The sequence below is a fragment of the Crocuta crocuta genome, unplaced genomic scaffold, assembly GCF_008692635.1.
Source record: "Crocuta crocuta isolate KB4526 unplaced genomic scaffold, BGI_CrCroc_1.0 scaffold16, whole genome shotgun sequence".
NCBI lineage: Eukaryota > Metazoa > Chordata > Mammalia > Carnivora > Hyaenidae > Crocuta > Crocuta crocuta.
Genome location: NW_027531893.1, coordinates 1915802 through 1940936, shown reverse-complemented (window position 1 = coordinate 1940936; position 25135 = coordinate 1915802). Strand labels below are relative to the sequence as shown.

General features: G+C 37.3%; 1 protein-coding gene and 1 long non-coding RNA gene across 6 annotated transcripts in view; one reads left to right on the top strand and one right to left on the bottom strand.

Annotated features, from left to right (window-relative positions):
* Window positions 1-25135, bottom strand: part of CADPS2 (calcium dependent secretion activator 2) — a 397782-nt gene that overhangs the window by 151852 nt on the left and 220795 nt on the right. For all 5 annotated transcript variants that reach the window (XM_077773241.1, XM_077773245.1, XM_077773242.1 and 2 more), the window contains exons 9-10: window positions 9935-10043; window positions 8736-8936 (exon numbers count right to left, since the gene is read on the bottom strand). In XM_077773241.1, coding sequence (XP_077629367.1) covers window positions 8736-8936; window positions 9935-10043 — 310 coding nt within the window. The remainder of the gene's footprint in view (window positions 1-8735; window positions 8937-9934; window positions 10044-25135) is intronic.
* LOC144239221 (uncharacterized) lies at window positions 2273-24361 on the top strand. Its single transcript, XR_013337343.1, has 4 exons — window positions 2273-2380; window positions 2472-2609; window positions 21618-21668; window positions 24107-24361. It is a non-coding gene; the product is annotated as an uncharacterized LOC144239221 (long non-coding RNA).

Sequence of the window (25135 nt, the reverse complement as noted above, 5' to 3'; positions counted from 1 at the left end):
ATTTATGGAATTATAGAGGCTTATTCAAATGGAACCTGAAAATTTACATTTTTCATTAGAGTAATAGCTGTTGGAAGTCCCGTGGAAAGAATAAGTAGGCTGACAGTACCAATTTAAACAGTTAACACTGACTTGAAAATAGCTAGCCTACAAAACCACGCGGGGACGATTAGCAGGCTGGTCGGCCCCCCTGTGGTGTCTGGGAGGGAGCTCTGTGGTGGGCACTGACCACGGCCAGCCCCTATGTGCACAAGAAGGCGAACCCCAGGATAAGCATCCGAAGTCAGAGTTCAGGATGTAAGGGGGGAAAAAAATTAAAATGTGTCTTCTTTTGCAACTAATTCTAAGGATGCTGTGTGTGTGTGTGTGTGTGTTGCTCTTGGTGTTGAGAGAAATTAGAATATAAAACAGGGGAGCAAAGGATGCGAGGGAGGGGGAAGCATGACCCTGCAGAAGAGGCGGGCATTCCTTAGCGTTCTGAGAACGGTGATGTTCAGACCTGGGACTCAGGTACCAAGAGGACTAGGAAAAAGGTGCTGCTACCTATGGGCGCTTCCCCTCCTCTGCACAATCCAGAACTGAACTAAGCAGCATATGAACCTTTTCAAATACAGCAATTTGATTTAATATTGTCCTATGGTTAAGAGTTTGCCGATAGCTGCATTTACCGATACCCACAACGGATTCTACTTTCCTTTTAGTCCAAACTTTCAATGCGCTTGAAATTTATAAGAAGTTAAACATAGTACAGAGGACCACTTGCCATTTTATAGCACCCATAGCCAACTAACAGGGAGTTTTATGTTACAAAATTTTACGTAGATCTTGGTTGGTGTTTTTTGTTTTATGTATACACGTATTATTGGGAACACCAAAGAGAAATGTTGATACGTATATTAATTAGGAGTCTGTTCACACTTCTATTATTCACCCAAATAATTCTTAGCTTGTTTTCGTTAAACTGATTAAAACAGGACGTATGAATTTACACACCTTACTTTCTGCAACAAATAACAAATAAGTAATATTTTCACACAATTTTAATCAACACATACAGACCTAGAATCACAGGCAAAGCAAACCAATATTCAACATTTGAAATAATATATTCAATGTAAAGTAAAACGTGCCTATGAAGCGTGAAATTTAACTTACTAGATTAATCAAGAAAATAAACTCATAAAACTAAATGTAAGCCTATATCCAATTTAAGAATTTTTTTTTAGAAATTTGGCTTACAATAAAAAGGTAACTTTTCTGGTTCTTTTTTTGACATTTATTATTGGAAGTGAACTGTGTTGTACTGTATTATGTTACATACATATTGTATTACATTACAATGTAATATGAAATGAAAAACAGTTGCTTTGCATAGAAAAAGACAGTTTAATCCAAGAATGCCTGTCAGTCTGGCAGAAGGCAATGTACTATTTGAAGCAGAGAAATTGGATAACAAGCAGACCCTCTACCTGTTTGGTTTACTCTATTTTCTTACAACTTCTAAATATCCCGAAAGTCAAAGAAATAGGGAATTGGAACAGATTCACTTACTAGAAAAATCTATAAATACATACCATTATTTATACTCTAAAGTAAGATTGTCTTCAAATAAGGTAGAATTTATAATGGTTTTTTCTGAATATCTCTAAACATTCAAAATGTTTAGTTTTAAAAGGTTTAATGTATAACATAAATACTTCAAAGATAATTCAGAAAATAGAGGAAATGAATTAGCAGCGACTCCCTTTGACTGAACTCATACGCTGTGAATAATTTAGGTATAATTCCACCTATATTTATAAAACTGTTTTTTTTTTAAATGTTTTTATTTATTTCTAGGGGAGAGAGAGAGAGAGAGACAGCGTGAGCAGGGAAGGGTCAGAGAGAGAGGCAGATACAGACTCTGAAATAGGCTCCGGGCTCTGAGCTGGCAGTCAGCACAGAGCCCGACGCGGGGCTCGAACCCACGACAGCGAGATCATGACCTAAGCGAAAGTCGGACGCTTAACCGACTAAGCCACCCAGGCGCCCCTTATAAAACTGTTTTTAACATAATGAAAATATCATATACATAATTTAGCATTTTTCCACTTAACATTACTGAGTTGATTTTGCATGCTGTTATAATACCTTCATAGTCATGACCTTTATGCCCATATGAATGGTAGATATTAGGTTGTTTCTACTTTTCTGTTGTGGCAAAAATAGACATTTTTGTTTCGTAAATGTCCAAGTTAACCTAAATATTTTGTGTTTGCCTAGAAAGTAGGAGACTGACATTACGATAAGACAATGATGTTCCTTCAAAATTCACATTATAAAAATTTTAATACAATGAAGCAAAAAAAATCATGAAAACACTCACCTTTACCAGCTATAGGTAAGCAAAGGAATGAAAAAGCATATTTAAATAGATTAGGAGAATATTTATTTCTATAATTAGTCATTGTATTTTCATGTTCTCCTCTTAGGTTCTGTTAATGACTCTAAAAGTTGGTCTTCCAAGAGATGACCAAAAAAGAAGAAAACGGAATGCTATGGAAGTCACGGAATGGAAGAAAACACTAAGGGCTAACTACTCTCTGGATCCAATGGTTTCTCCGATAGAGGTAAAGATCAGTATTCTTTTTTACTTTAGTTTTTTAAGTAATTTATTGTCCTGTTAGCTAACATAGTATATGTTATATATGTGGTGCATACACATATGTATATTTATATAGATATATTTATATATGTTATACATGTTATATATCCAGTATATATTATGGTAACATACAGTATATACTATGCAGTCTTGGCTTCAGAAGTAGATTCCTGTGATTCATCACTTACATACAACGCCCAGTGCTCATCCCAACAAGTGCCCTCCTCAATGCTCATCTTCCATTTTCCCCGCCCCTGCAACCCACCACCACCATCAACACTCAGCTTGTTCTCTGTATTTCACTCTTTTATGGTTTGCCTCTCTCTCTGTTTGTAACTTATTTTCTCTTCCCTTCCCCTATTCTGTTAAGTCTCTCAAATTCCACATAAGAGTTAAAACATATGATATCTGTCTTTTTCTGATTGGCTTATTTCACTTAGCATAATACCCTCTAGTTCCACACATGTTGTTGCAAATAGCAAGATTTCATTCTTTTTCACTGCTGAGTAGTATTCCATTTTTTAATTTTTTAAAAAAATGTTTATTTTTGAGAGAGAGAGAGAGAGAGAGAGAGAGAGAGAGAGAGCGAGAGCGAGCGAGCGAGCATGAGTGGGGAAGGGGCAGAGAGAGAGGGAGACACGGAATCCAAAGCAGGCTCCAGGCTCTGAGCTGTTGGCACAGAGCCTGACGTGGGGCTTGAACTCAGAAATGGCAAGATCATGACCTAGGCTGAAGTCAGACGCTTAACCATCTTCTTTATCTGTTTATCAGTTGATGGACATTTGGGTTCTTTCCATAATTTGACTATTGTTGATAGCACTACTGTAACATTTGGGGTACATGTGCCCCCATGAATCAGCACTCCTGTATCCTTTGGATAAATTCCTAAAAGTGCTATTGCTGGGTCATAGGGTAATTCTAGACCTGAGGACACCTGCAGATTGACAGTGAGGAGACGGAGAACCATCTATCATGCCGGTGGATGTCAAAAGAAAGCTGGAGTAGCCATACTTATAACACACAGACTAGATTTTAAACCAAAGACTGTAATGAGAGATGAAAAAGGGCATTACATCATAATTAAGGGGTCTATGCATCAAGAAAAGCTAACAATTGTGTTTATGCCCCCAACATGAAAGCACCCAAATATATAAGGAATATATACAAACATAAGGAAACTTATTGATAAAAATACTGTAATTGTAGGTGACTTTAATACTCCACTTACAACAACAGAAAGATCATCTAGGCAGAAAATCAATAAGGAAACAATGGCCTTGAATGATACACTGGACCAGATGGACTTGACAGATATATTCAGAACCTTTTACCCACAAGCAGCAGAATACACATTCTACTTGAGTGCAAATGAAACATTCTCCAAGACAGATCACATACTGGGTCACAAAACAGCCCTCAAAAATATAAAAGAATTGAGATCATATCATGCACTATGTTCAGATCACAACACTATAAAACTTGAAATCAACCACAAGAAAAAATTTGGAAAACCTCCAAATACATGGAGGTTAAAGAGATTCCTACTAACGAGTGAAAGGGACCAGGAAATTAAAGAAGAAATATGGAAGCAAATTAAAACAAAAATGTAACAGGCAAACCCTTCGGGATGCAGCAAAAGTGGTCCTTAGAGGAAAATACGTTGCAATCCAGCCGTATTTCAAGAAGCAGTAAAGATTCCAAATACAGACCTTAATCTCACGCCTAAAGGAGTTAGAAATAGAGCAGGAAAGAAAGCCCAAAGCCAGTAGAAGAAGAGAAACAGTAAAGACAGAGCAGAAATAAACAATACAGAAGCCCCCCCACCCCAAATAACCCACAGAGCAGAACAATGAATCTAAGAGCTGTTTTTTTTTGAAAGAATAAACAAAGCTGATAAACCCTTAGCCAGACTTCACAAAAAGTAAAGAGAAAGGATCCAAATAGACAAAATCACAAATGAAAGAGGAGAGATCACAACCAACATTACAGATATACAAACAATTATTAGAGAATACGATGAAAAATTATATGCCAACAAACTAGACAACCTGGAAGAAATGGACAAATTCCTAAGCACGCACACACTAGCAGAACTCAAACAGGAAGAAACAGAAAATTGGAACAAACCCATAACCAGTGAAGATATTGAATAGGTTATTAAAAAATTTCCCAACAAATAAGAGTCCTGGGCTAGATGGCTTTTCAGGGGAACTCTACCAGACCTTTAAAGCAGAGTTAATACCTTTTCTTCTCACTGTTCCAAAAAATAGAAATGGAGGGGCACCTGGGTGGCTCAGTTGGTTAAGCGTCCAACTTCAGCTTAGGTCATGACCTCCCAGTTTGCGGGTTTGAGCCCTGCATCAGGCTCTGTGCTGACAGCTACTGAGAGCCTGCAGCCTGTCTTCAGATTCTGTGTCTCCCTCTCTCTCTGACCCTCCCCTGCGCACCCGCTCTCTCTCTGTCTCTCTGTCTCTCTCTCAGAAATAAATAAAACTTTAAAAAAAAAGAAATGGAAGGAAAACTTCTGGGCTCATTCTATGAAGCCAACATTACACTGATTCCCAAACCAAAGACCCCACTAAAAATCAGAATTATGGGCCAATATTCCCAATGAACATGGATGCAAAGATTCTCAATAAGATACTTGCAAATCGAATTCAACAGCATATTAAAATCATATTAAAATAATTAGTCACCATTATCAAGTGGGATACATTCCTGGGCTGCAGATCTGGTTCAATATTCACAGATCAATGTGATACATCACATTTATAGAAGAAAGGATAAGAACCATATGACCCTGTCAACAGATGCATAAAAAGCATTTGACAAAATACAGCATCCTTTCTTAATAAAAACTCTCAAGAAAAAAGAGATAGAAGGAAGACATCTTTTTTTATTTTTATTTTTTTTATTTTGAAAGAGAGAGAGTGGGGGAGGGACAGAGAAAGAGGAAGAGAGAGAGAAATCCCAAGCAGACTCTGCCTTGCCAGCGCAGAGCCCCATGCAGGGCTCCAACTCACAAACCAGGAGATCATGACCAGAGCTGAAATCAAGAGACAGCCCCTTAACCAACTGAGCCACCCAGGCATCCCTCTAGATCAGTATTCTCATTTAGTGAGGTGGAAACCCATTGTTCTTTCCTCCTCTTCCAGGCACAACTTTCTTAAAGAAAGATCAAACAGCAGGGTTGGCTGTGATAGAAAACACTACTGAAAGCCTGGAATGGAAGAAAGCTCTTGTCATATAACTGAAACAGTTTGGCCTTTTAGAACAACTTTGGATTTTTTTAGAACAAGTGAATCAAGGGGCTAGAAAACTCAATTCCACTTAGCCTAATCAATGCTGCTTCCACAATCCACTGATACCTGATAGAAAAGTTTTGGTAGAAAGGGATTATGCGGCTATTTGAATTAGTTGATTACTAGATCCCGCATTCATTAATTCTGTATCATGAAATCGTGGCCTTACTGTTCTGGGCCAGTGGTTCCTGACCACTTTTCTTGCCACTACACAAGATGGATGATAGCCATGAGCTCATCTACTCCTGGAGTATTTCCTGCACTTAGGATGTTAAGAAAAAACACTGAAACACAAGAGAATGAGAAGACAGTTTCACAAAAATAATTTCCAAATCACTGTAACTCCATGACTGTCACATGATGGTGTTTCCAGCCCATTTTCAACTCTGTCCCCCAGAACGTTCTACAAAGTCTGGAGATACTTTTTGTTACCAGACCTGGTGGGGGCTGGTTGCTACAGGCATCTAGTGAGTGGAAGCCTGGGATGACGCTAAGCATCTCCTATCACAGGACAGCCCTCCCACCAACCCTTGAAACAAAGAATTATCTGGTCCAAAATGTTAATGGTACTGAAGTCGAGAAATCTTGCTCTAACTTACAGAAACAATCATTCTGTTTCTTGTCACGATAGAGTCACTGAGAATAGATTTACCTCCTACCTAAAGCAGCTAAAAATTTAGGAAAAAAAAAAACCTTCTCAAAACACTGGACATCAGGTAATCCATGAAAGTGATTCCTGACAGACGAGCAATAAATGAGGTGAGCCTCATGGTTGCCTCAAGTGAATGTCAGGAGAAACTTTTAAAGTTGTAGCACAGGGAACAAGAACCTACGAAGCACTAGTGCCCTCCCCAAGTTGACAAGATGGAGCTGACAATTCACAAAGGCCAAATGGGCTACAGTCTGCCTGCAGGTATATGGTTTCCTCCTCCTTTCCCTTTCCATATTCAGTTGAATACTGACCACTTCACACATGTGAGGAAACGATTTGAGGCCAGGGAAGAAATCATCCTAGAGGATAAGAGGGGGCAGTGCCCAAAACTCACAGGGAGCCTGGAATAGTACTTGTTCTCAACAGCCAACAGGAAACCTCAAAATTCATCGGTCATTAGAGTCTTTAAGAAGAATCCTGGTTCAGAAATGGGGAAAATTAATCCAAGACTAGACACTGTTTAGTTCTACCTGACAAAACTTAAGAGTAAAACTTGAAAAGAATGAACTGTTTCCAAGTAACTGTGTCTTAGAATAAAGCTCAAGAACATTTTCATGAGGAAAACTACATCAAGACACATTATAAATAGCTAATTGTTCAACACCAGTGTTAAGGAGAAAACATTTGAAGCAGCTAGAGGGGAAAAAAGACACATTATGTACACAGGAGAAGACAAAAATTAGTCCATTTCTCATTATAAAAAAAAAGGAATTAGAATGTGAGGCGAAATCTTTAAAGTACTGAAAGAAAAATTTTCAAAATGAAAGTAAATTACTTTTCCATATATAAGAAAGTTCAAAGAATTAATCACCAGCAGACTTGCACTGTAAGTCAAAGAAATCTTTCAAGAAGTAAAATATTTCGTCAAGACAATGAAGAACATTGGAAAAGATAACTACTTGGATAAGTATATAACATTTTCTCATACTTAAATTTCCCTAAAAGGTAACTGTTAAGGCAATAATTATAATAGCAATTTACTGTGGGATTTACAATACATATAGAAGCAAAATGTATGACAAGAAATAGTCTAGAGCCAGGAAGGGAGCAAGAGAAGTATACTATTAGAAGGTTCATATAGTATGCATGAAGTGATACAGTATCACATGTGGACTGTGGTAAGATTAAAGATGTCTACTTTAACTCTGAAACACAAAGGTAACTGGAGTTGATTTCATATTCCATCTTTAATTATTTGGCCCTATATACTGTTAAGATGCCTAGATGTGATAGCAAAGGGGGTTTGAAAAGAAAAGAGATAAGTTGTTTGATGCAGAGAACAAAATAATGCATGCCAAGATGTTACTCCCCTCGAGAAGAATCTTAATAGTAAAAGGGTGTTGACTGAAAAGTCAAAATTTGATTTTGAAGTCATACAAAATAGTCTTATTATAGAAGAGACCAGGGAAGTTTTGGAAAAGAGTATAACAAGCTAGAATACCTGGGTTTAATGATTATTAAAGCTGTGTTTGAAAATGTTTCTATAATTATTGTATCATTTGTTATTAATCACTTATAGATTCAAATGAAGAATAAAACTCTTGATTTAAATTAGCATAAAAAGAACGACATGAATACTAAGGTATTCAGATAAAGAAAGTTGGCTTAATGACTCATTCTTTTGTTCAATCTACAACAGAAAACAGTCCTATTATTCTTCTGAGTTATAAAGAACCACCCCAGAAAGTGACGGTTTATGATTTTGGTATTCTGGAGTCCTATCAATGCTCATTTAATTTGGCAATACTTCTTCCATTTTTGTAGAACACATTAAAGTTAAAATTATAATTATGAAAATAAATTTTATTTTAGAAGTTTTGGAGAATTTTCTTACATGCCCCTGTGATGCCCAAATGTACCCTAATGCTTGACAAATTCATAATTGAAAACCCAGGCACCATTTATTCCCGACCCATACGAAAAATTAGCCAATTCTATGACTAGTACAAACTATTTTTATTCAATTAGGAATTCGTTAATGATGTAAACTATGATACTGAACAAATTTGCCTGAGGCAATTTTATATCTTATTAAGGTTATTAATTGATAATGAAATTATGTTTTAACAAAACTTACAAAGCTGAGCATCTGCATGGAGAGTCCCTCCTTTAGGATTCAGTTTCTGGGTTTGAATTGCAGGAATGGGTTTATATGACTGACCAGTGGCCCTGTACATGGCCTGAACCCATAATACTCTATCCTGTTCGTCATCACTGGCAAATATCACAGTGTCTCCTTCTTTAACTGCATTAAAGAACATCTGTCCACCTTGAAGCCCTGTGGAGAAAGACAGCATTAAAAAACTTATGTAGTTGGCAGGTTTTTAAAGCTCATTCACTAAATGGTCTCATGGAAAAGAATCAGTTTGACATCAGTAGCTCAATGCTACTAGTAAAAGTTTACACTTGCATATTTTTTTTAAAAAGTTGAAAATAGCCTAGGGAAATGAACAGTTTGTGACACGGTAACATTATGCACACCATACAAATCTACTCCATAGAAATATTTAGTGTGGCCAGAAAGCTCATGCCCGAGAAGAAAGTCTTCTCTTTTGGCACATTCCTAATGCTGGATGCAGGAGAAATATATGGTAATTTTAGCATAAAAGAAATACAGGTAAGGCAAAAATGATACCTGTATCTGTATGGCATTTTATCCTTTGCAAGAGACGACATTTTGCATTTTTCAGTGACCAGTTAGTGAATGTGATTACAGATTCCTACTTTTCATCTCTCTATATGAAATTTTAACCCTTTATTTATTAAATCTATGTATCCCTTAATATTGCTTTATTAGCTTCATTAATGTCCACATTCATTCATTCTTTCACCAATTTTAGACATCAAATGTCTAGTACATACCTAGTGTTAATATAGAGGTAAGGAGCGAAGGATAAGAATGTGCTACCGGGGAAAAAATCGGAGGTCTACATAAAAGTTCATTTGCCATTTCTTTCCCTATTTCTGTCTTGTACTTTTTTGCCTTCCACTAAAGAAGTTTATGTAAGCATTGCTGATATTTCTCATAGAATTTTTCCATTACCATAACTTTCACTATTGCTTCGTTGTCCTAAAGATAACAGAAATGATGAGTTTAGCCTAAAGCTAAGTAGTCCTCAGAAAGACAGAATCTGAAGCTCATGAAGTCTTGTCCAGGTACATCAGTGAAATATGCATCCTATTCATTGAGTGGAGCTTGGATCATAGAACACAGATAGGATATTTATGAGAATTTCACGAATATATGGCAGAGAAAGAGATTCAGCTTACAATTACCTGGGTGGGGATCAGTATAATCCACAGTGTATCCTTCAAGCTGCATTAGTTCTTGTGGTTCAGACTTTTTTTCTCTATAACTGCACATAGCGAAGGTGTACTGGCTAACCTGCACGAGAAAAGGTTTGCAGATCGCTTGCATTAAATTTCCTTTATTTTTTATCAGAGGACTCTTTGCCAAATTTTAAAAATAATAAGATTTGCTTAAAAATCAATAGATGTCAGCATTTTCCAAAAACTAACTCAGAAATGAAAGCACCTTTCCTCTGCCAGCTTGCAGTTAGGCCCTTCCCAAACTAATGATCTTCTGGCCAAGATCCTATGAGATATTAATAGAAGTATCATAAAAAAGCATTTGTGTTAAAAACACATTTGACGAATCACTGGGTTAAATAAAGATAAAAAGGTTTCTTCTACTGAATGTTTGGTTAGGGCCTTTAGTAGGCTAACATACTTTATGAATCTCTAAGAGTAAGATGTAACAGGAGCATTCTCAAACATATATGATCATGGACTACAGTTTAAACCGCACTTATTTCCAGACTTTAAAGTAAAAAAAAATAAAATAAGTTTTCAGGGGCATCTGACTTTGGCTCGGGGCATGATGTCATGGTTTGGGTTTGAGTTCGAGCCTGCATCAAGGTCAGCACAGAGGCTGCTTCGAATCCTCTGTCCCTTTCTTGCTCTGCCCCTCCCCTGCTTGCATGCGTGCACAAGCCCCCCCCAAAACAAACAAATAAACCCTCCCAAAACAAACAAAAAGATTTCAATGAAAGTTGGGAATTTAACTTTTAAATTAATTGCCTACATAAGCAAACCCACAGGAAGGTCCAGGGTGGAATAAGTTTTTGGGAGCCAGTAACTTATCACTGCCAAGATCACTCAGTTTCTCCATTCTACTTCTCTTTTGAAACTGGCTTCATTTTCTTGTGCTGTAGTCTCAGTGACCTAGAACCATAGTTGCCAATACCTCTTCAGTCACCTCTCTGACTGTCCCACCTTAAGTCTAAAGGACATATTTGGACCAATCACCGTGGCGAAGGGGTAGAACTAACATTAGTCCAGTTTGGGTCAAGAGCTTACATTTGTGGCAAAGAATGTCAAACGCTACACTAGGTGGCCTCTGAGAGTTTCCCCCAAAATAGAGAGGGGAGGTGCTGTTCCCAGCAGGAGAAACACTTCACACTGGTGGATTGATTAACACTTAAACTGCAAAATATCCTAGAACACAGGAGTCCATGGAAAACAGTTTGGGTAATGTGAATTATGCCCCTTTTCTACTTTTAAACATAAACGAAACTAAGAAAACATAAAAAAAAATACCTTTCAACAGACAAAGATTAAAGAGGACTCAAAAGAGAGAAAAAAATCACATGGACTATGTTAAAGTTAAGAAATTCTCCTTATTAAAGCACACGACAAAGAAAGTAAAAAGGCAAAGCCACAAACTAAGAGAAGATGTGTACAAAATATATTTACAACAAAGAACTAGTGTCTATCAACACGGGCTGACAGAGAAAAGCAACAATTGAGCCTAACTAGAGAAGAGGTGATTGTGTTTCCAGACTGCGGCATCACCTCCTGTCTGAGTTTCCCGCCTGCTGGAAATGTCCTAGTATATAAGGCTCACTGTTTATTATGTAATCCCTTTGATCCAGCAAATCTAAGAACGTATTATTCCAAGTAAGCAAATGGGACAAATATTCAAAGATACGTGTGTGGCGTGTTCACTGCAGCACTGAATATAAGCAAAAACTGGAAAAACCAATAGTGGTTTTGACCACACAGTATAATGCTACTCAGCCATCAAAGCACTTACGACAGATTTTTTTTTTTCAGGACATGGAACTATTTCAAAGATATAACATAAAAATCAGGTGAAAAACAAAAATGTGCAGTTGCTTCTTTGGATAAACACTGTACACACATTTGAACAAAATACAGATTAAAATATTTATACTAATTACTGGAAAGTGCTATTATGGGGGTACCTAGGTTGCTCAGTTAAGCTTGACCTCAGCTCAGGTCTCCAAGCTGGGTGTGAAGCCTACTTAAAAAAAATTATATATATACACATGTGTGTATGTGTATACACACATGTGTATATATATGTAAGAATGTGCTATTATGCGCTTATTTTCACAGTGTTTGAGTTTTCCAAAACAATATGAATTACGTTTAAGAAAAACATTTTTTTAAGTCATCTCTATGCCCGGCCTGGGGCTCAAACTTATGACCCTGAGATTAAGAGTCTACTGACTGAGTTAGCCAGGTGCCTCTGAATTACATTTTAATGAGGAAAAATGAATACAGCTATTTCCATTTTGGAAAAAAAAACTATACACATACATACATATATATACACATACATATAGATACATATATATGTGTATACACACACACACACACACCAAGCCTTGTTTGGGACTAGTGAGGCAAATGACTTTATTTGTACACCTGCGGTTCCTGTACTCTTAAATTTTCCTTTTCTTTTTTTTACCCTCAGTGAATTAACTTTTTCAATTGCCTATGCATAAGGCTTACGATGAAATATGGTGGCTCCTATGGTGGTCTGTTACTCAAGGTTTCAGCTTCCTTGGGTAAAAAGACTGGATTGTGAGGGGTCTGGCAGGGTTTGGGAGCAGTGTGGCGGTGGGTGGTAAACAGTGAGATTATACTTCCATTATTCATTAAAAAAAAAAAAAGCTCATTCTCTTACTTAAGGGCAATAACTTAGTTCTAAGTCTCATACTCTTCCNTCCCCCCCTCCCCCCACATCCATCAGTCCTCAGTTTTTTGTCAGCAGCAATAACTTAGTTCTAAGTCTCATACTCTTCTATAATATGATTTAATGTAGTGTTACCTTAAAAATATAAAATATTTCAAGCATATACAAAGGTACAATATATTAATATATCTATACCCATCATCCAGCTTTGCTGAATCACAACTTCTTGTGTGTATGTGTGTATACACACATACATGTATGTGTGTATATATACACATGCATGATTTACAGTTTTTTCTGGATACAGTTACTGTCTCTGTGTGTGTGTATATATGTGTGTCTTTGTATATATGTGTTTGTGCGTATATGTATATACATATATACATACACATACATATGTACATACACATATACACACACACACATTTACATTCAAACCCATTTTTCTTTTCTCTCTCCACAGAGGTAATTGCCATGCTGAATTTTGTCTTTATTATTTCCATGCATGTTTTTACAACTTTTTTTTTTTTTTACATAAATTTTTAGGTTCCTAGACCCAATTCCAACGTGTTGTATATACAGGCAGGGTGGTTTCCACACCAGTAACAAGCAATGGTCGGGACTCTGGCTGGGTATCCTATAATAGGCTCAGTTCTGACACTATATATCCCAAGACAGCATGGAGAATTCAAATAGGTCAAGCATTCAGTCCTACAAGACTGGCCTTCCCTCATTCCCCCTTGGATGCCAGTCATAAGCCCAGACTGTAACCTACAGATTGGAGGTTCTTACCACACTCTGTCCNTTTATTTATTTGGGAACAGGGTGCAGAGACAGAGGAAGGGAGAGAATCCTAAGCAGGCCCCATGCTGTCAGCACAAAGCCTTACTGCAGCGGCTCCAACTCACAAACCCTGAGATCATGCCCGGAGTTGAAATCAAGACTTAGAAGCTTAGCTGACTGGGCCACCCAGATGCCCCTCTCTCTTTGTACTTCAGATGCTAGTCCAAATTAGTACCTGTATTTCAAACAGGCTACAGATCAGGGATTCCCACAACCTCCTCTCTAAATCTTCCATCTGTTCGCCAACCTGAAAGCTCTCCCAACCCCCTTATTTTGTTTTGTTCTTTTTATAGAGGTTTCATTACAGAGGCACGCCTGATTAAATCATTGGCTGGTGACAGTCTATTCAGCTTCTAGCCCCTGGCTCCTCCCCCAAGTCTGGGAGGGTTTGGGGATAGCTGGGAGTGAAAGTTCCAATTCTTATCATACTGTCGATTCTCCAGGCAAACAGCCCTCATTCTTAGGTGGGCTCTAAAATCACCTCATTAACATAAGAAAAGACAGCTTTATCACTCATTAGGAAAGTACAAGGATTCTATGCTAGAATGGGGATAAAGACGAAGTATGTATTTAAAATAAATCACAATTACCACATAGGTAAATTAAGAAACTCAAGTATTCATTCACACATTTTAGTATTTTATATGAATAAATCATATACATTCCTTTTGCCAACTTCTTCTCCCAAAAGTTCAGCAAGTTTAGCCATCTTGATACATATTCTGTTATCTGAATGGCCACACTTTACCCAATGTCCTGATGACACCTTCAGTTTCTTCCCCTTGCTGCCATTAAAAAATAATGCCACAGTGGTCATCCTTGCACATGTGTTAGAGCTGCGTCAGGGGCTACAGCCGGGGGTGGAATTGATAGGCTGTAGGGCATGTGTATCTACATCCTCACTAGACTTTGCAGAACTACTTTCCAACCCATACATACAACAGTGGTACCTGAGGGTTCCTGGTACTACCCATCTTTGCTAAACTTGGCATTTTGAGGCTTTATATTTTACCAATTTTGATGAATGGAAAGTGGTGTATCAATATTCTCTGAGTTTACAATTCTCATTACTAATACAGCTGAGCATTTCTTCATATTTTTATTAGCCACTTGGGATTTTCTTTTCTGTGGATTTCTTTTTTAAACAAGTTTGTTCATTTTTTATCAGAATGTTATCAGTCATTCAAATCTCTTTTCCATAATCAGTTTTGCTATAGCTTTATTTACTTTTTTGAGCACTTGCAAGGAATAACTTTGCATTTAGTTATTCTTCTCTATTCTTTGTTTTCTATTCTTAATTTCTGCTATCTTTATGATTTCTCCCTTCTTTGGGGGGGGTTGTTCTTTTATGAATGTTTTAATTCATCTACTTAGCTTATTCATTTTCAGTTGTTACTTATTATATAGGTTCAATAACCCTAAATGCATATATATCTTGGTTTATCCTAAGTTTATCTTAGGTTAATCTTACAAGTTATCATATAGTGTTTTTCTTAGTTCAGTTCTAAATATTTTCCATTTCATTAGTTCTTTTCTTATACATGAATTATTTACAAGCATGCTTTCATATTTGGATGTGTGGTTACACTTTTCTTACTGAGTTTTAAAGTAANGCTCACGCTGTCTCTCTCTCTTAGAAATAAATAAAACATTAAAAAAATTAAAAAAAATTATTTTACTAGATCTAATAGTCCTATTCCAAATCTGCTTGTTCATTTTTCATAGTGTTGTTTTGTTCTTTTCTTATAGTTTTGAATCAGTTTATAAATTTCATCACCCTAAGTTTAACTATTTTATAGTTTATATATATGATGGTTATTACTAAAATTCTTGGGTGTGTAAATAATTAGTTTATTGTTTTGTAATTTTAAATCATGAGCTCATATCCAGCACCATTTTATCATGGATATTTTATAAAACTTTTGTTAAAGGTTCATCTCTCCACAAACACATTTTTTAAAAATGTCAGATGTCTCAGATATATCACCAATCCAGAAGTATTTTTTTATGTTAATTTCTTAACTTGGGCATTTCTCCCTTAAATTTGTATAAAACAAATTAGAATTTCAACATTCTCTGAGTACACGCTAACAGCTACAAATTCTCAGGAGTCATTTTTACTCCATATTCACAGCCTAAGGCCAAATATAAATTTACTAGCCTGGGGGCAGGGTTTTTTTTTCTAGTCCACATTTCACAGTCATCTAGCTCTTTTGAGTTCTTTATGAGAAGATCTCCTATCCAAATGCCCACTTTGAGAATGCCTCAGGGTATGTTTTCTTTGTGTGAACAGTAAAATCCCTACAAACCAACATCAGCATCCTGGTGTATCCATAAGGCCCAATACAGCTACAATGCCAACTCACAAGCTTCACTACTTGGTCCCTGAGGTTTTCCTTTCTTCTTGCAGTTCAGCTATGCATTTAAAAAAGATGCATATTATACCTTACCCAGCATTTCTAGATGTTTTCCATAAAATAATTCTTAGCATTAATTTGAGGACTAGCCAAGACCACCAATTCAAATCCTTTGGCTAATCCTTCAATTCTAAGTTTTTTTAATGGAGATTATGAAAACAGATCTAGCTTTCATATATATGAGAAAAACTATACATTTCTACCACATTCCAGGAAAAAATGTTTTTGATGGGGTTTGCATGTAAAACCAAAATACGTTCAAATTTGTCTTATAATTAAAATATAATTATTAGACTATAGGGACTACTACAAAGTAATACTTCTGTGACCAATGAACAAAACAGGAAATATATAAAGCCAATTATTCAAAAGTTCCCCCTTTCATTTGGAAGAATCTTATAAACCTGGCTGAAAGAAAGTCTCCTGACACATCACCACACAAACAATCTGGAATCTGTTGGGAGAGAGATGGCTAGCACAGAAAGGCCTGCCTTCCCTGCATGGCTTGCAAAAATCTCCCACAAATATTAGTTGGAATCTACAGCTACCACCGTGTTGGTGCTCCAGATCATCTCCTCAACCAGATTTGTCCACTTTTATCCATTTCCCCACCTGAACTCCCAAGCAGGAATGGATCACCTCCACCTTTAAAACGGCAGGATTTATAGATTTCTGAATCTAGTAAACCCTACTCTTCCCTCTAGCACCCTTACAAACCTGTCCCTTCACATTTTTCTAACTGCATTTACCCGTGTGCTGTCTCTTTGTTTTTGACTCATCGGCTCCCCTAGTGCTTGGCATATATTCCTTGCCTCTTAATTTCTCCATGAAATTAAACTTATTTCAATTTGATAAAATATTCGGCCACACTTGAAACTCTATTATTATTGTTAGTACAGATCACATACTTACCTTGTTTAAAAAAAAATACAAAAGAGTCTAGCAGTCCAAATTACCCTACTTGTACTCTTAAATGAATCTTCCTCCACTTACCATTCAAGTAATATTTGATTTTTTTTTTAAATGTCAAACACTGCACTTAAAATGTTCAGGAAGCAATAAACATGAGGCTAAATTTATTCCTTTATCCAATGAGGCTGTCTTAAGCACCCAGAAGGTGATGGGCCCAGTAGTAAGAGCCATGGAGGGACCAGGTGTTATTCTTTCAGGTATACCAGTGGCTACAATGGGATCACAGTCATAAGAACCCATTAAAATGATAAGATCATTCAGGAAACAAAACAAAACAAAACAAAACAAAACGAAATAGCAAATAATACTTAGGAAACAGAGATTACGGAGTGATTATATTAAAAAGAAATTCTTAACTTGCTCAAAAACATCTGATTCATATGAGAGCTCCCTATATTTTATGTCCATTGTTCCCAGCACCATTTGCTAAAGAGATTGTCTTTTTTTCCTTTGGATACTCTTTCCTGCTTTGTCAAAGATCGTTTGGCCATATATTTGTGGGTTTATTTCTGGGTTTTATATTCTATTCCATTGGTCTATGTGTCTGCTTTTGTGCCAATACATACTATCTTGATGATGACAGCTTTGTAGTAGAGGCTAAAGTCTGGGATTGTGATGCCTCTAGCTTTAGTTTTCTTTATCAACATTATTTGGGCTATACGGGGTCTTCTGTAGCTCCATACAAATTTTAGGACTGCTGTTCTAGCTCTGTGAAGAATGCTGGTGCTATTTCGATTGGGATTGTGTTTAATGTGTAGATTGCTTTGGGTAGTATCGAGATTTTAACAACCATTGTTTTACACAAATTGTTGATGATATCTTTAATGAATGTAAAATTATAAACTTTCGATGTGTTTAACACTGCTCTTAAGTTTTCCTTGGTCTGAATATTGTCATGCTACATTCTCTCCGTGTTCTTGCTGTTTGTAGTGTATCCCTTAAAATCACCATATATATGGATTTTGTTTTTTAATCGCATTCTGAGAATCTGACTCCTAATATGTCTATTTACCACATGCATTGTAAGAATTTACATACATATTGCTGTCTTCTGTTTTGTGTTTACTAAAGTTTTCTAGGCATCCTACTTTTGTTTACAGACTTTAAAACTTTTTCATGGATAGAAATTGACCCCATATTTTCTCTATTTATTGGAAATATGAAATCATTTCTAATTATTTCTTACGTAACTTGAGGAGTAGAGCCCATTTTTATTACACCATTCATTAACTTTGAGTTTAGGTTTCACATCTTGTTACAAATTACTCCATACATCCACAACTTGTTCAGGAACGATCCTTATGTTTATATGTGGTGGACTCAAAGCATTTTATAACATTAACAGAGATTCAGCTATATTTTTTATCATTATTCTTTAATTCTTTTCTATTTTAAGTTTCCTATTCCTGAGAAACTATACTCCTTCACCTCAAATACCAGGTGCTCCTCTTTAAATGTTTTCAGGGAAGTGACTTATAGATCTTGTATGTACACTAAATTCTCAAGTCAATTTCCCATTAATTCTCTGTAGATTTATCTCTACTAATTTCTGTATTTGAGTGTAACACTCAATGCATATTTATAACTGAAAAAAATATTTTAGCATAAATGATTGAAGATATCTTCTCACTATATTTCCTGAAATAAGGGAAGTCTGTGTATCTGCAGACTGATTTCTTTGAAATATCAGATAATGTTCCTCTTACTTTTATTTTCACCATTGCTTATTACTACTTCTATTTTATCTGTGTTCTCTTCCCATTTAGATAAGCAGATTTTGGTCACATTGAGTATTTGCTTTCTTTCCTTAATATAGGTAGATAGGTTTTGATTTCACACTTCTAGAGCTTCTTGTCTTCCATATTAGTGGCTTCATTTGTGTCATCTTCATTCTGTACATTACATAAAATGTGGATATCAACTTGTTTTTTGCTTTACTGCCTTATTTCTGTTAGATCTCTCCTATTAATATCAGCCAACTCGTTTTCACAAACTTTTCAATAGAGTCCATGTTTCTTATAAGTTAAACAAAATCAGTATATTTGATTTTAATATACTGATATATATTTTAATATACAAAGACTCCTTTGATAGGTCTTCAGTACTTCCACACCCCCTTGCCTCTTACCCATCCTTGAACAGTGATCTTGCAAGGTCTGATTTTTTGCCAAAAGACAGGAAATCCTGATTAATTCCCCTTCATCTCCCACTAGAAAATGGACAAGATTTACCTCTTCAGACTAAAGCTGGAGAACAAGTAGAAATGAACAGCTCTCTCTAATAACGGTATGGTGCTCTACATTCGGAGGCAAAACAAAGTATTTGAAAATTAGATGGCTTTGTATTTTTTTACTTTTGGCAAAGTTATGGAAGGAACTAATTTAGTTATAAGATGACAGAATATTAAAAATATTTTTATGATATATCACTATGTGTTGGGGGAATCTAACTTAGGAACTTACACACACACACACACACACACACACACACACACACACCACTGGTTGAGAAACTGAATGATAGTGTGGCCAAACCATCATACACCTACTTAGGGAGCCAAGTTCATCGACACTTACATCTCTAAATAATCCTATAAACAAGGAGTCAATCTGAAACCCTTTCTCATTTTAGAAAAATATTCATTTACAGATAAATTGGGAAGGGAAGCCATATCTAGCTCATTAAGATGGGCATTTCCAATAAACTTTAACTTTATGTTTCCCATCCAAGTACTAACCAGGCCCGACCCTGCTTAGCTTCCGAGATCAGACGAGATCGGGCGCATTCAGGGTGGTATGGCCGTAGACTAACTTTATGTTTAATAACTGTCCTCCAAATTTTGTCATATATTCATATGCTTTTATCAGTTTTCTGCTACTTATCACTGCAAATATACATCAATATAAAATACTTTTTAATACTTAAAGCCTTTTGTTTATAACAGTTCACTTTCTCCTTTTCATAGTCTTATTTTATTCAGGTGAGGTAGTTTAACAAACCTGGTTGGAGGGAGAAGGGGAAATAAATCTGGGTGTTTAGTATAAAAAGATGTAATAATGGGGGCACCTGAGTGGCTCAGTCAGTGAGCATCTGACTCTTGATTTCAGCTCAGTTCATGATCTCATCATCATGAGATCAAGCCCAGCATCTGGCTCTGTGCTGGGCATGGAGCCTGCTTGAGATGTTCTCTCTCCTGCCCCTCCCCCGCTCATGCGCGAGCTTTCTCTCTCTCTCAAGAAGAAAAAAAAATTAAACATGTAATGATGAAGCTATTTGTGACGAAAGGAGATTTTTGTCTTTCCAAGGTTATTTTTTGTGTCTGTTAGACATCTGTTTTCTCTGCTGACATTTATTTATGTGGCATTAACAGAAATTTATGGTCTCCCTGTTCTAGAGGCTAGAAGTAGAATCAAGGTTGGCTTCTTCTGACAGCTGTGAGACCATCTATCCTTGGTCTCTCCCATTACTTCTGTGGTTTGCTGGCCATTTCTGGCATATCTTGGTTTGTAGAAGCATCATCTCCAACTCTACCTTTATGCATGGTGCTCTCCCTGTGTGCAGGACTCAGCCCAAACACCTCCTTCTTTATAAGGACACCAGTAACACTGGATTAGAAGCTCACCCTTTTACAGTATGACCTCATCCTAATTACAAAACTATTTCCAACTAAGGTCACATTCTAAGGCACCGGTGGTTAGGACTTCACAGGAATTTTTTTTATTCCAATTTTGTAGACTTCGTTTTAATTGCAGAGAAGAGTGATCAGAGAGGATTCTAAAGCATAATACTTATTTCTTAAGAGTAAAATTCTGTTGGGGAATAGCCATGGAAATAAGAATTCAAGGAAAAAAAAAAGCTACTAATACTCAATTTTCCATGGTTACAGGTAGATATAGAATCACAGCAACATTTAGATTCTACTAGGCATGCTTACAATTGATTAACGGTTTTATTTTAGAAACTAGATCTACGACAACTAATTTATGGTGAAAAGTTTACAATGATCTAGAAGTTGCACAAAATTATTTTAAGGGACGATATATTAACAAAACAGTTTGAAGACTAATGCAAATGTAATCTGGTCTTCTAGAAAGCTATGTTTGGTCCTTCAGTATCTTTTAGAGATCTGGGCATTAATCTTTCATTGTTTACTAGTCAGAATGGTAAATAACTGACTTTAGCTTCATGTGCACTTATAAATTTCATATTGTCCTCCATTCTTATGAGTATTTCCCCCTCTTATTTGTTCACTGAACAAATATTTACTAAGCATCTATAGTGACTATCTAGGCCTTGAGAATTACAACAAATTCCCCAGCATCAGAATCAGAGAAAAAAATTAGAAAAATAAGATCAGTCTTGCAGAAAAACAGAGAAGACTCAATTACAAAAAAGCAAAGAGATATCTAAAACAATTTTGAGTCATGAGTTGTCTTGAAGAAAAATAAAGCAGAGTAAAGAGAATGATAGTGCAAGTGGTATATTTTCGATAATTTGGCCAGAAAAGAGCTCTCTAAAGATAACCATATTAAAGTACAGTAAATTTAGATTGCAATAGCTTGTTCTGCAAGTGTTCTGCAAGACAAGCAAACATTTCTAATAAATTTTAACTTGATGAATGACCGAGGTCTTGCAATACTGGTTTGTGACGCCAAACATCACATGATCACAACTGAGCCAATGGTTGTTTTCTCTTTCTCTCTCTCTCTCTCTCTCTCTGCAGGATTGTGGGTGATCATCTCCCATACTTGGATGCTCAGTCTCAGGACACAGGGTAGGGCAGAAATCAGTGATTTTTCAGAACATTGGATGATGTGCACACCTGGCACTAGTATATTTTTTGTCACTTCAAAGCACCTGTGGGCAGCCCTTTGCTTTTCCATACAAGAGTAAGCTTAGGGATGCTTTGCTCCATTCTAGGTCAGGCTGCCTGCAGACAGAGACCCCTTCCTCTGCTGCCTTATTGCCAGTGACATTAAATACAGTATATGGCAAGAGTTCATGAATACTGTACTGTAGCCAACATCCGTGCCAGTGTATACAATGTCCCCCCACGCTGCAGAAAAAGTCGAAAAGAAAGGTGGTGAGGAGGAGGAGATAATTACAGTGGAAGGTGAGAAGGAAATCATCGAGAAGTATGAATGATGTTTGCGAGTGGCTGAAACTGCAAGACTTTATAAGAAGTCTACGTCTGCATCTCGTCTGCAGAGGAGGAGGAGAAAAATTGGAATCCCTCACTTCAAATGAGATTAGGGAGATGTAGCAAATGTGGGAAACAGTGCAAACTTTGTAGAAAAGCACCACCCCCATAAGGCGGTAGCAGTGCCAGCGATAAACCTGTTTTAACAAAGCAATGTCCCATTTCCACCAAATCCTCAAAAGGAGGCAGGACCAAGTGTCATTGGAGAGGCTCCTTGTTAAATTTGCATGAAAAGGAAAAGATTCCATTGAGCCAAAAGATAGCAGTGATTCTCTAAGTGATAGTGAAAGTCGTCCTACACAGTAACCCTCCTCTCTCCTTTCCCTCACAGTTGGCATGAAGGTTTTAAAAGGTTAAGTGCAGGTGAATTTATATTTCTTTGTATTTTGCATTTTATTATTTTGTATCACATTACTGTATTATAATCATTTTTATGTGAATATTTGGGGTCGTGTAATGATGGGGGAATTTGCTTTGATATACAAGTGCTTTGGGTTACAAGCATGTTTCCAGAATGAATTATGCTTTCACTCTACAGTTTTACTGTGTTTCAGATGGAAGGGAAGCCCCCTTCACAGGCCCGGTTTAACATAAGTCCTGTCACTGCAAAACAGAAATCACACTTCATTCACCCTCAGTTACTTGTTCTTTCCAATTCGTCTTTGACATGACCCTGGGAAAATCACTTTAACTTTTATATACCTCACTCTGATTTTCTGCAAAACAGAGACCACGATAATGCGTGCTATCTGGTTTTTGAGACAATCCGAGGTAACTAATTTAGAGCACATAGCACCTGCTTGCCTACTGAGCACCAGTCCCCCAACCAACCAAACCCAGCCACCAGGAAACTGTATTCCTTCTCTCAACTCCCCTCCTTAGCATATTCCCAGAATCCTTTCATTGGGAGTTGGAGAGGTGCATTGTTGCTGTAACACAGGGGAGGCACCTGGCTTATTTTGGGGACTGGACTGACTGTGTGGCCATATGCTTCTCTGCTGTGGCTTTGGAGGGCTGTTGGCTTTCCTGTCTCAGCTTTTGTTTCCCAGCCTTGCTTGGCTCCCCCCGTCTCCCTCCCTCTCTCCCCTACATTGTTTCTTTCCCATGAAGGACACAGTGGACAATGCTGAAAGTACTTGCTGTATGAATATGTAAATGAACAATAACCTGAGAAAGAGAAGATGAAGTGGAGATGCTTAAAATGTAGTTTTAGATATTATCTCTTTTATTTCTAATGGACATAACCTTGGCTATATATTTCAATGTAGATTTTTAATATTATTCTTCGTTTTAAAAAGGTTTCATCTCTAAAGATCTCCACATATACTAAGTTCATGTGGTCATGCGTTAAAGAACCCAGACTAGGGGCGCATGGGTAGCTCAGTCGGTTAAGAGTCCAACTTCAGCTCAGGTCATGGTTTCCCCGCTCGTGGGTTCAAGCCCCGTGTTGGGCTCTGTGCTGACAGCTCAGAGCCTGGAGCCTGCTTTGAATTCTGTGTCCCCCCTTCTCTCTGCCCTTCCCCTGTTTATGCTCTATGTTTGTCAATAATAAATAAATGTTAAAAAAATTAAAAAATAAAAACAAAGAACCCAGACCTGATATGTATAACCCACGTCAGATGCTAGAAGTCTGCTTGCCATTTAAGATCTAGTCTTCAAAATTACCCATCAATGGGCTGGTTTTTTTTTTTTTTTTTACATGCAGTGTGAAATGCTTACATCAGTGCTCTTTCTTTATATAACTTGAAATACAGGTTCAGTTGCTATTCTGGCTTTATTTTTATTGTTGTATTTTTAGCTAGCTCTAAATAATTATTTAACATGATAGATATATAACATGTGAAGAAGCACATTTAAGATCTTTAGAAATTCTAAAGCCTAAAAAACAAAAACAAACAAACCCCTTCAACTTCAGAAGAATCACCTACTTTCTAAAGTCAGGGGGACTTAAACGATAAAGTATTAAACGTTTGTTTTACTTTGTACTTCTTTTAATATTTTCATATCTCAAGAGTCACTCAGCAGACCCAGGGCCTGTCGGAGGTAACGGGGTTGAGGGTGTTAACGGAACGGAGAGTACAGATGGAGAAGGAACACAACACCGAGGACTAACAGCTACCGCTGAGGCAACCTGAGCCAGGAGACAACCGAACGAAGCACGGTTTGAATTTCGAAAACACGGGCTCCAGAAGCACCTAACTAGGAACGCCATCCTTCTAACTCACTGCCTCCTCGTTCTAATTCCATAAAATGACGCTACATTTTAAGCTCCTCTGGATTCCTTCAGTACCCCCAAGGGCTTTTACTTCTCCCGTCTCTTTCACAAGGTCATGTCAAATCACATTCCTGAGGCAAACAGGCCCTACGGTGAGGCTGTGGCGGGCATGCTAGTGAATCCTTCTGAATGGTGTTAACACCTTGTGGCTACTGGTTTGCCAGCCAATATCCAAATTCAGGGTCATGAGGAGAAGCCGCCCTCTGAAGGAAGTGGCACTGATAGTTAAAACACGTGGTGAAAGAGAAGCGTTGGGACCACGGGGGTCACCCTGGACTCCTGAGCTGGAGATCTTGCAGCCTGCACTCTGCCCCGTCACCATAGACCGGGGGATTAGATAAAAACAGGTGCTCTGACCTAGTATTTATTTTCACTCAGAAGCTTACTTGTACATTACAAAACAAAGCGTGTATAATACACTGCATTGCAACTGAAAATCCTTTCGGTGGAAAGATACAGCAATGATAAACACTCATATGCTTAACGCAATCCACTCTTAACCCCATAAAGAATGGATTTATTGAGAATTGGGGGGTATGAGCAGACTGTAATCTGAGGACAGCATGAAATCAGGTTTTGGCATCATCACCTTTGACAGGGCACCTTAAGTGGCCGAGGTCCCACAAGGTAAAATCCGCATCTGGTCTGGGAATCCTCCCATTTCACTTTCAATTGCCAACCTGTTCAACACCTGTGTCCACACGTGTAAGTGCTAACTCGGAGATTTGAGAGACCACAGCCTTCGGGTTTGCATGTTGTATTCCTA